General features: G+C 40.2%; 1 protein-coding gene across 1 annotated transcript in view; it reads right to left on the bottom strand.

Moving 5' to 3' along the window:
• The window catches only part of LOC146631467 (copine-9-like), a 205,653-nt gene that overhangs the window by 36,727 nt on the left and 156,062 nt on the right, over positions 1 to 12,864 (bottom strand). Inside the window, exons 13-16 of the mRNA XM_085353696.1 lie at positions 12,634 to 12,687; positions 12,393 to 12,454; positions 10,684 to 10,730; positions 8,304 to 8,485 (exon numbers count right to left, since the gene is read on the bottom strand). Coding sequence (XP_085209822.1) covers positions 8,304 to 8,485; positions 10,684 to 10,730; positions 12,393 to 12,454; positions 12,634 to 12,687 — 345 coding nt within the window. The remainder of the gene's footprint in view (positions 1 to 8,303; positions 8,486 to 10,683; positions 10,731 to 12,392; positions 12,455 to 12,633; positions 12,688 to 12,864) is intronic.

The following is a 12,864-nucleotide window of genomic DNA, read 5'->3' as shown; positions in this document are numbered from 1 at the left end:
AAACATAAAAAAATCCCAAAGACAGAACAATACAGTATCCACATCTGCACCGCAGAATAAAACAGTGAAATGTGGATTATTAAACATTAGGTCTCTCTCCTCCAAGTCTCTATTAGTACATGACTTAATAATTGATCAACAAATCAATTTACTCTGCCTTACAGAAACCTGGTTGCAGCAGGAAGATTATCTTAGTTTAAATGAATCAACACCCCCGAGTAGGGATGGGTATCGTTTAGGTTTTGTCCGATACTGGTGCCAAACCGGTACTTTTGAAACGCTGCCGGTGCTTAAAGAATGGAGAACACAAAATTGGTCCTAAAACCTCTCATGTTCAGCTGTTTTTTTGTAAAAAGATAACAATGTTAGCCTTTTCTGCAGCTATGGGGCATATATGGCATCACTCTTGGCTGGAAGCAGTGCTTAAACAATGGAAAAAACACAAACTTTGTCCAAAAACCTCTCATGTTCAGCTGTTTCCCACTTTTTCTTTGGTCATTTTAGCCTTTTTGGCCAGGGTGAAGGGAGTATCTGCCATCAAACAAGAGGACAGCCGCATGTAGCCATGATGATGTTTGCTAGTTCACCTTACATGCATTAATGTAATAACGTGGTTAGCCTACTCAACGTAAATTACACACGAACAACATTAAGCTACTCACTCAGAGAAGAACGGCTGCTGCTGCATCATCATCCTCATCATTTCTGCTACACTGGGTGGCTGTAGCTCAGGTGGCAGAGCAGGTCAGCCACTAATCAGAAGGTCGGTGGTTCGATCCCAGGCTGCCTCCTGGTTGCATGCCAAATATCCTTGGGCAAGATACTAACCCCATGTTTGCCTACTGGTGGTGGTCAGAGGGCCCGGTGGCGCCAGTGTCCGGCAGCCTCGCCTCTGTCAGTGCGCCCCAGGGCAGCTGTGGCTACAATGTAGCTGCCATCACCAGTGTGTGAATGTGTGTGTGAATGGGTGGATGACTGAATGTAGTGTGAAGCGCTTTGGGGTCCTTAGGGACTAGAAAAGCGCTATACAAATGCAGGCCATTTACCATTTACACTGGCAGGGCTAGGGGCCAGGACTCTCCTCTTCGGGTTTTTGGGGGATGTTGCTAACTCCGGGTCAGATAACAGGCACCACACCCGCAGTAGATGTGCTCGGTGTGAGGTCTCGCAGCAAGCTATCAAATACGGCGCATTTCTCGGCTTTTAAAAAAAACGCTATGCGTCGCCAGGTGTTTCATCGGATTTGAGGTGTTACCTCCTTTGACAGTATCACAGTATCAGCTTAAAGCACTTGTTGCTGCTGAGTTTGCATCTTTTGCTGTGAAGTACAGCCAGACTTTGACCGCTTTGCCTTGGGCATTTTTAATCTGTAGCTCTGCTCTAACTGAACGTACGTACCTGGCCCCGCCTACTATCCTCAGAAACGTAAAATGATTGGCTAGAAGTGTATCACAGCTCAGGAAAAAAAAGCACCGAAATAAAGCACCGAAATGTGCGCTGCTTTTCGGTCTGGTTACTACCGTTTATGTCAGAACATGGCACCGGACACCGGTACCCATCCCTACCCCCGAGTCATTCTAACTACCAGAAATCTTGAAGCACAGGCTGAGGGGGCGGTGTGGCAGCAATTTTTCACACCAGCCTTTCAATCAACCAAAGACCAAGACAGACTTTTAATTCATTTGAAAGCCTGATGCTTAGCCTCGTCCACCCCAGCTGTAAAACTCAGAAACCAGTCTTACTTGTTATCATCTATCGTCCACCTGGGCCTTACACAGAGTTTCTGTCTGATTTCTCAGACTTTTTATCTAATTTAGTTCTGAGCTCAGATAAAATAATTATTGTGGGTGATTTTAACATCCATGTAGATGCTAAAAATGACAGCCTCAACATGGCATTTAATCTGTTATTAGACTCAATTGGCTTCTCTCAAAATGTAAAAGAACCCACCCACCACTTTAATCACACTCTAGATCTTGTTTTAACATATGGCATAGAAACTGAACATTTAACAGTGTTTCCTGAAAACCCTGTCCTGTCTGATCATTTCCTGATAACATTTACATTTACAATAATTGATTACACAGCGGTGGAGAGTAGACTTTATCACAGTAGATGTCTTTCTTAAAGCGCTGTAACTAAGTTTAAGAATATAATCCGTACGACTCTGGATACTGTAGCTCCTGTGAAAACTAAGGTCTCTAATCAGAAGTACCTGACTCCGTGGTATAATTCTCAAACACGTAGCCTAAAGCAGATGACTCGTAAGCTGGAGAGGAAATGGCGTGTCACAAATTTAGAGGATCATCATTTAGCCTGGAGAAATAGTTTGCTGCTTTATAAGAAAGCCCTCCACAAAGCCAGAACATCTTACTATTCATCACTGATTGAAGAAAATAAGAACAACCCCAGGTTTCTCTTCAGCTCTGTAGCCAGGCTGACAAACAGTCAGAGCTCTGTTGAGCCAACCATCCCTTTAACGTTAACTAGTAATGACTTCATGGACTTCTTCACCAATAAAATTTCAACCATTAGAGAAAAAATTTATCATAATTATCTCGCAGATGTAATATTATCTAAAACTGCTCAAAGAAGTCCTGCCAGTAATTAATGCTTCAATATCAAATATGATCAACCTTTCTCTAATAATCGGCTATATAGTCTAAGGAGCTCAGAAAGAAAAGCGTCTGGACTTCTTTAAGCAGCTTGAAGACATTTCACGTCTCATCCGAGAAACTTCTTCAGTTCTAATGTCAAATGGTGGAGAGTCCCAGATTTAAGCCCTATGGGAGTGTCCCCCAAGAGGGACATGGACCCCATATTGATCCTCTACCTAATCACACGAGCCAAGGTGTGAAAACGGCTGTAGGTCACAATCAGCCAAGGTTTTGGGTGAAGATGGCCTGTATGATCGAGAACCTTCACAGACAATTGCCTATGTACCACAGGCCTTCAAGCTGGCTGTAGTTAAACCTTTACTCAAAAAGCATCTCTAGACCCAGCAGTCTTAGCTAATTATAGGCCAATCTCCAACCTTCCTTTATATCAAACATCCTTGAAAGAGTAGTTGTCAAACAGCTAACAGATCATCTGCAGAGGAATGGCTTATTTGAAGAGTTTCAGTCAGGTTTCAGAGCTCATCACAGAAACAGCTTTAGTGAAGGTTACAAATGATCTTCTTATGGCCTCTGACAGTGGACTCATCTCTGTGCTTGTCCTGCTAGACCTCAGTGCTGCGTTCGATACTTTCGACCATAATATCCTATTAGAGCGATTAGAACAGGGGTCAGCGACCCTGGGCACATGTGCCACAGCTGGCACGCAAAGGGTTAACTGATGCACGACCATAGCGGGACTGGCCATCGGACATACCGGGTATGGGCCGATGGTGTTTGTTTTTTTATTTTTGTTTTTCTCTTGTGACAGTATAAACAATGAAAGGTGGTGGATTGGCCAGATGCTGGCCGATGTTTAGCTGCTGGCCAGCAGGTGGATGAGGGAAAGGGGAGGCAGGAGAGGAGAGACCCGAGGCAGCCGCCGGTCTGAGTGTCAGGTGAACTGAACTTCAGGTAAGAAGTTATGACCTGCAGTCTATCTGGGTCAGATATAAACCAAGTTTAGGTGGAGTTTATTTTCGTTGTGCTGACTTTTTACCGTCAGTTACAGTAACTCGTACTGCGTGCTAGCTAGCATGACAGAGTTTCTCTACAGCTATGATGTTACTGATAGTGAACTTTATTTATAAGAGTTAGTTAGTAGAGTTGCCAACCGTCCCGTAAAAAAACGAATTGTCTCGTATTCAGAGAAAATATTACGTGTTTCGTATTGAGCTGAAAAGGAACGCAGCTAGAATGGAAAAAAAGACACAAAGCTGGAGTTATTCTGTCTTTGCTGCACAGCTGCCTCTTCTTCTCTCATTCTCTCCCCCTGCCTCTCCTGTTGCTACTTCAATCATGAAACTGATCAGTGATCAGCTGATCGGCTTTTCTCTCGTTTGTTTATCGCTCACTTTGCACCAGAAAGAGGAAACCAGCAGATGTCGCGCTAAAAAACAACAGCAGTTTAAGCTTGATCAGCTGTTGTTAGAATTTATTTAATATTAATTTCTAGTATCAGCTGATGTTTGCTGGAGCCACAGCCATAAAAGCTGCTGGTCATGATATCGTTTGGTTATCTGGTGAGAGGGAAACATGAAGATGAAACCAGGAGATGTCCTTACTGAATCATCAGAGCTGAACAGGTGATGGAGAAACAGGTTTACCTTTTAGGTGACATGAATGAGTTGAAGGGAAGTTATGAACTGTTTCTGAGAGACAAATAACACCAGGATCCTTTTTTACGTAGCTGACAGCTGGTAACTGTGCAGGGGCGGGTCTAGCAAAGTTTTGCCAGGGGGCCAGGTAGAGCATTAACAGGGAAAGGGGGGCACAAAGAAATACTTTCTCATTCTCATTTAAAATGTCTGGCTGTTATTAAATAATTATCTGAAGGTTACAACCAACTTTTTATCTGATGTAAAATGTATAGAAATCATACATATATACCAACAAGACTGTACATCACTGTCACCACAGCGTTTCTTTTCATTCAAAGGCTTTATGGCTTTAATACCTGGGGGGCCGGTCTCTAGTCAAAATGCCCGGGCTGTTTTGTTGTCCCAGTCCAGCCCTGGGCACGACACGCGGTGAGTTAATCTGAGGAGGTGCGTTAAAAAATAAATGGGCCAGCGGTGCACATCGCAAATCAGCTCGCATAGTTGTGCCAATTCTTAATGACGGTGTCTTAGCTAACAGCCCCAACTACCAGATTAAACATGTAATTGGCTAAAAATAACTTTGCCTACTGGTGAGAGGGACGTTGCTAGCTGGCAGTTTTTTCAAGCGATGTTGAAATTTCCACATTCCAACACTTCAAAAGCTTCAGGAGCTGTCCGCTCAGCGCAGCATCAGCACCGTGGAAATACACGGATACATCCGTAGACTCGAGACAGAATTCACAATGTGTTTTCAGGACTTTCAGGTGTTTGGACCAATGTTTTATTTTCTGATCAAACCAGAAAGCCTTAATGAGCAGCAGGATTTGTTAAGTGGTTGGACACAGAGGACATCGACATGCAGCTGATTGAACTGAAAAGCTCGACTCTGTGGGGTCAAAGTTTGCAGAACTACGAACACAGCTGGAATCCACAGCTGTGCGTGTTCATGGAGCTGCATGTTCACCTGCTGGACATCACTACCTGACAAGTTTAACTGTCTTCAGAACATTGCAGAGGCCTTATTGACAGTGTTTGGCTCGAATATCTGTGTGAGCAGATTTTCTATCACATGAGTCCTCAGGTAGCCTCTGAATGCTGGACACTCGAAGACCTGAGTCTCTGAGTGGGAGACCAGAGATCACATTAACATGTGTATCTCTGTATTAACAAACATGCCATATTGGCCCAGTTTATTTTTCTTATCATTGTTGTGAGGAGACCATAAATGGCATTTGTATTTTCTGTTGTACAGTTCATTTGCTGTTATTGATAAAAAGTGTCTTTTTTTTTGTTTCAAAATAGCTGAAAACTATTCACTGATAGCTGCCAACATCTGGGAATAAATATAATTCTATAAAGTTGTTCTATATAGTGTGTAACTGTTAATATAGAGCGTTATTAAATTTATTGCTAATGCAATCATATGGCACACTGACTTCTGAGGAAATTTTAGATGAACATGCTGCAGGTATTACAGGTACTGCGCTGCAGTGGTTTGTATCTTATCTGTCTAACAGACTCCAATTTGTTCATGTAATGGAGAGTCTTCTTCACACATTAAGGTTAATTATGGAGTTCCACAGGGTTCAGTGCTAGGACCAATTCTGTTTACATTTGCGCAATATCTCTAAAATGAGAAATATCCTTTCTCAGAGTGATGCTGAAAAACTAGTTCATACATTTATTACTTCAAGGCTGGACCAGTGTAATTTGTTATTATCAGGATGTCCTAAAAACTCCCCGAAAAGCCTTCAGTTAATCCAAAATGCTGCAGCAAGAGTCCTGACAGGGACTAGAAAGAGAGAACAGATTTCTCCCATACTGGCGTATCTTAATTTCTCCTACAATGGGTGACCATAAGGTCTGGGCTCACAGTTAGTAATAGAAGGAGTAACTCAGTCATTTGGGAAGGGCTCAGACTAGAGCTGGTACTCTAATGCATCAAAACAGCCAGTTTACATCATCCCAAGCAATCTCCACAGTGATTCTACTGTACAGCAATGCACAAGTAGAAATGGAAGCAAGACTACAATGCTGAATGTGTGAGTCAGAGCTGACACATGTCAACCAAAAATAAAAAAGTTAATCTGACTTCACACCTGTTTTTAAGCTTTATGAATATGGTGAACTTGGAAAAAGCAGATGTTTAACTGAAGTTTCTGTTGTTCCATGAAAACAGAAAAAACTATTCACATAATATTGCAAGTCGACATCTAACTGTAGTGAAGCAGTCTAAGGGATTACTTTGTGTTCCAACAGTTTAGAGTGCAGAGCGCTGCAAAATGAGAACAGACGTGTCAGACTGAGTAAACTGTTTTAACATTTAGACCAAACTAAATACTTGGAGTTTATGTGGTCTAACCAGCAGATGGGTTAACATAACATATCAATATTTCATGTGTCCAAGTTAGAAAGGCCAACAGACCTTAATTTATTATTTAGTTGCTGTATAAAAAAAGCCTTTCCTTTATGTCATGCAACCTCTGGATCCACTCATAAGCTGCGTAAAATATAGTATATGTTAATAAATATCCATTTTCTGATCCAAAAATTATATTGTTGTCATTGACATCACTAGAAATATCAGATTACAAACTGACTAAAGTCTCACCATTCCACTGCAGGTCTGTTGGTGCCACAGGATATGTGAATGTTTGAAGGAAAAACAGGCTTTTGTTTTTCATTCATGAAATGCATTAAGGTGCCCACACTTCTTTAATGAAATGATTTTGTAGTAAAATATGACCATCAAGATGTAAACAAAGTTTGAAATCTGAGATAAGTAATGTGGCTATATAAACACTGTCAGCCTGCTGCTTTCAGAGGTTTCACAGTTGTGTTATTTGCACCAGCGTTTTGGTAACTTGAATTTTCTTGTTTGTCTAATTACAATATCCCTGCGAGGTTGACAATAAAAAATAGCTCCAATGCATTTCGATCTTGATAAAACACAGACTGCACCATCCTGGCTTTAGAGTCCTTTCACAGGGAGACAAGTGAATAAACCATTACATTATGAAAGCACTCATCACTTTGACTAGAGAAGTCAGCGTTAATCGTGTTGCTATATGTTTATTTAAGGAATGCTGAGTGAAAACATTTTCATTAATCAAGTGATGCCCATTTGTTTTTCAAAGCTAGAGTATATACGCATCCATACACTGGAGTTTCACAGTAACTATAGTGAACAAGACGAGTTAAAACTTATATATCCACCTTAGATTTACAAGCAGTCAATTTGATTGGGTGGTTTACAGACATGTGCAAGTGTATGTACAAAGTGCATGCCTGTACATTCACAAGGATGTACTCGTGCATTATGTTGTTATATACATGGTTTCCTCGAGGGAAACTAAATGCTTCTTCTGTAATAGTCTTCTTTGTAACTCAAACTGCAGTCACTAGTGCGCCCTTCCTCCATTCCTTCTTTTTAAGAATGTACCAGATTGTTGACTTGTCCATTTATTCTGATTTTCAGACTAATAGAAAACTTTGGACCTCATATTGAGAGGTTGATTGAAAAGCTACTAAATCCAAGTCCAGCACTTGGAACCAGATCTTTTATCTACTAAATTTTTTGTGGAATAAAGAGAGAACAGGCTTTTTTAAAGCTATTTATGAGTTGCTCAGTTATGTTTGAGTATTTGAAAATGGGCAGTGAATCTGAACCAGATGGAATAGCTGTGATTCCTAAATGAATGCCTAATCTGAAAGTTTGGACTTCAATCACATCTTGATTGTTGGATTTATTTTTATTATTGTCTGTGGTGGGGTACAGTGGCAGGACTAAAAGAAATGTTAAAAAATTGAGAAAAAAAAGTACAAATAATCCAAAAATGTATGGACCTAACTGTGATTTCTGCTACATCAGCTCACCATTAATGACACCATTCATTTGACTGACCAAGAGTAAATTGATTAACTACTGCACAGAGGCGGTCGCTTTTCACAATTGCACCACCATTAACAAAAATAGCCCATGAAGTCAATATTTTCAAGTACGAACAGTTAAAAAAGTCTCTCCCTCAGTTTCAATCATGACTCTCACCAGTGGAAAGGCGTGGGAGATCTTGCCGTCTGGGGGAAGTTTAGCTCCAAAGCCATACGCAGGGAAGAGTTTGTCACTGTCATAGTCCTGGATAATTTCTCCCACAGCCTTCAGGGCCATGGCATATGCATTCATTTGGTATGGACTCATATAGTGCAACGATGTCGGCTGGGACGGGTTACCTAGAAAGAGAGAAATCCCCACCAGCATGCAGCAAAATTAGCGTGAGAATGTTCTTATCAGAGAATGAAGAAAAGCAATTACACATTTATTAGACTTGCAAAAAACACACATGCAGACATGATGAAGGAAACCACTATGTTGTGTAACTACTGGAATTAGTTGGTTTTTGTTTTTGTTTTTTGCTTTCCAAAAAAAAGACCAACTAAATTTTGAGAAACGTGGTTTTGTAGAATTGATATTATGGAGCCGTGGAAAGAAAATACATTTCAAAGAGCATCCTTATTCGTATCTGTGTAGTTTCTTTGCTGTCTGACATGTTGTCAGTTCTTTAAGTCTGAATGCGGTCTTTTCAATTTGTGGGCTCACAACCTAGCATGAAAGGTTTTAAGCAGTGTTGTCCTGTTTTAGCCGCTAAACCCTCTTTGATAAACACATCTACATTTAAGAGCAAAATGTTTACTTGCTCCCTAATATATCCCAATCACTAACAGGTGCCATGACTAAAAGATAATCGGTATTATTCACCTTACCTGTCAGTAGTCACAACGTTATAAAATACCCCACCTTTTGCAGCTATAACAACTTTTTGTTAACAACGTTTTTCTTCCGCACCAACCCTGCTCATTAATGACTTTATGGACCTTGCTTTGTGCACTGATGCACAGCCACGTTGGAAGAGGAAGGGGCCATCCCCTGAAGCATTAAGCTTCTGTCTAAGCCTGTGAGATCTATTCCTGAAAAACAACCCCACACCATAATTATGTGGGGTGATTATATAATAGAATTATGTAAAGGGGAATATGTAATTATTGATTACACTTGGTACAATGCAGAGCAAGAGCAAGTATCGTTCTCCAGGCACCTGTCAAACCCAGCCAAGTGCATCAGACTGCCAGATACTGCCAGTGATCTGTAACTGCAGGAAACATATGCTGTGGCAGCATCCTTTACTCCATGCTTTGCAATGTGCTGAGCAGAGATAGGCAGTAATGTGTTAACGCGTTACTGTAATCTGATTACTTGATTACAAGTAACGAGAACAAGTATTACTATTGCAAAAAAGTAATTAGATTACTGTTACTTTCCCATAAGCACGCTGCCTTACTGCGTTACTAAACCATGATTTTGTTGGTGAGAGTGTCTCATGACAATGACGTACGAGCGTGCGACGTCCGTGGCAGCAACAGACGTGTGTAGATCAACGATGGATGTTATGGAGAGCGGGAGAGAGTACGAACGTGCAGCGTTTAAAGCTTGGAAATACTGACATTACTTTGAGTTTGATTCTGTAATAAGTGACAAAAACATCAGCGTCTGCTGTTCACTCTGCGTGGGAAGAAAACTTCTTTCTACAGCAGAAAATTAAACTTGAAATCTGAGCAAGCACCGAGCACGCTGCCATGGGCAAAAAAATAAAATTCCTACAAACACAGAGGTAACTCCTGGCCCAAAACTGACAAATTGTGCTGTCAATCAGCACTATCAATCATGTCTTGTAAACACTAATTACAATACAACAATAATCTGGCTGCCTCAGTTTAGTAAGTCCCATTAGCCTGATGGACTGATGAAGTATTTGAACAACCAGATTAGGTGTAATATTGCTAATCTCTCATTATTTCGTTAACAGAGCTTCTTTCTTTGAGAATTTTTCAACTTAAAGACTTTGCAATTAGGAGTTTGTTTTTTCCTGTCTGGCTGATAGGTGACTGTCATTGTGTTTCTTTGCAGGCACCTCTGTAGAATAACAGGGACTTGGTGTTCAGGCTTTTTAAAAATGCTCTTAAGTGGCTAATCAAAAAGCAACTCTCAATGTGAAGGTCATTTTTAATGGACAATCAGCTTGTGCACTATATTCTTCAGCTGGTCCATTGTGATATTTTTAGGACATATTCCAGTTTCCATACTTTACACAGAAGTACATATTGTGCATATGTGTGATGGTTGATGATAGCATGATAGACATTTGGGAACATAATAGCACGAATAGTGTCTCCATATAGACCACCACCAAGACAGACAAATAATTGTGTGGCAGTTATTTGTCAATGCCACTGAAATTGATTTTTTCAAAAGAAGGCAAAAAGAGTCTAACTAAAGTAAAAAAGCGACAACAAATTATTTTGTGGGCAAAAAAATCTCACTGAACAGATGTGTGGACATTTCCTGCATGCATTAAGATGAAACACTGTCTTACCATTGGATGCTGTGAAGTCTATGGCTACAGTGAAGTTGAGTTGTGTCCTGGTGGGAGATTGAGCACATTGATATCAGTCACAGTGGTCAGGACTTCGTTTTGAGATTGGAAGAACATCTACAGCTCTTCATGCCAGATCGAGAAACGTACTGGTCACCGGTTAGAAATTGTAAGACATCTAAAGTATTTGAAATCTACAAATTATTAACGTATGTAGTATTGTTTTTGCCCAGTGAATTCTTCAGCTTTCTGTAGCTTACATTTCACAACAAAAACAATTTTAAAAAAATGAGCTGTCCAGAATGATGAGAAAACAAATTCAGCAATATAAAACTCTAAAACAAAAGCAGTGAGGCAGCAGCAAATGCCTCACTGATGGTTTAAGAAACATCAGTGTTCAAATAAAGTGCACTACCTTGGAATGTTTTTTCTTCCAGCCTATTTGCTTGACTGCTGTAACACATTTATTGTATTAATATCACACAGTATTTATGAGTGAAACGCTAGTTACTTCAGCTAATTAGGTTACGTAGTTAACAAATCAAACGTTCAGAGTGTGACCCTGATGCAGCTGATGCAACTCAAAGCATGCTCATATTGGTCAAAGTTAGAGCTGATGCAATATGACATCATCCGCTACACTTGTCTGATCTGCCTGATGCAATCTGTGGTTGTCAGTAAACCAACTAGAAGTACAGGGGTGAAGCACTTTCTTTGAATTACTGTGTATTTTCTTAAGCTTTTGCTTTAGATTTAGTTACGACTGCTGTGTTTAAGTTGTGCTGAGAGCATAGCATAGCTGACTTTCTTGTGTCATGCCCTCTGCTTTATTGCCATTTCAGTTTAATGAGTTATATTGGATTTTTCTGGCATGTTGGGGGTTAGTTATTTACATGTTATGGTTTTATAACCACAGCATTATTACTGATGTTCTTTTGTTCCAAAACATTTTCTACCCCTAGTTTTATAAAGTAAAAGTATGAGAAATACACTACATTGCTGAAAGTATTCACTCATCTGGCTTCACACACATATGAGTATAACTTGAGTAAAAGTCTCCTGGGAAGGCTTTCCATGAGGTTTATGGGAATTTTTGGCCATTTCTCCAGAAGCATATTTGTGAGGTCAGACAAGACGGCCTGAATCCACTTTGCTCTGATTCATCCCAAAGGCGCAGAGTTCTTCCAGGCCCAATTCTTCATCCATGTCTTTATGGATCTTGCTTTGTATACAGTCATGTTGGAACAAGACGAATGTTCATATTACGCCATGACTGCCCAGCTTGTCGTGATACTCAATGTGTCTTTTTTGTTTAGAATAATTGATGTAAGTAAAAAGTATAACATCAGTCAAGGCCATCTTCAGTGACAACTCAAGTTCTCATCAATCAGAAGCAGACATTTCCTAGTGAAATCTGCTATCTTGGTTATCATTTATCTGAACAACATTGTGTGCAGTGGCAAACTAAATGTCAGGTTCGACAAATAGAGCAGTGGGGATAAAAGACAGAAGCTGTGAAGAGTCACTAAACTGTGACTCAAGAATCAAATGAGGGCTGATTTTTTTCACTGGAAAACCAGAATGTAAGAAAAGTGTAAACATTTTAGTCAAAGTTTATAACACATTGCACCCTTTGTACTACCTTCCAGTAATATCATTTGTGTATGTTCGACTCTACCCTAATGAAACATGACTGACTGAGTTCTTACCCTCCTCTGATGAAGTCGACAAATGTATACTCTGACTCCACTTTGAAAGACAGCAGGGTCACCTTGAAGATTGGGAGAAAGTGAAAGGGAAATGAGAAAAAATATCAAGAGAACCAAGGGAGGTTACAGACAGGCTAACAGCAAACATTATACATTTACTGGACTGATAAATCACTCCTGCTATGAGTCATCCCCATGAAACATGTGACAGCTGTTGACATGACACACTGACGAGTCTTACCGTCCCTGAGTTGATGTATTTCTTCTTTTTGCCTTTCTTTTTAGGATTCAACACCTTGACCATAAGAGAGGAAACATGAAACAAGCTTTTCAACAAACAAGTCAGAACACATTATATAGTCTTTCCTCATATTTCTAAGCTAATATGAACAGGTGGCGATTTAATACTGTCCTCAAATAAAGGCTGGAATTCATAACACAAGGAATATTACTTCATGAATAATATATAACA

The sequence above is a fragment of the Diplotaxodon limnothrissa genome, linkage group LG5, assembly GCF_057381915.1.
Source record: "Diplotaxodon limnothrissa isolate DT_005_m linkage group LG5, D_limnothrissa_male_GT1.1, whole genome shotgun sequence".
NCBI classification, from domain to species: Eukaryota; Metazoa; Chordata; class Actinopteri; order Cichliformes; family Cichlidae; genus Diplotaxodon; species Diplotaxodon limnothrissa.
Note: the sequence above shows the minus strand (reverse complement) of the source record. Positions and strands in the feature narration are given on the sequence as shown.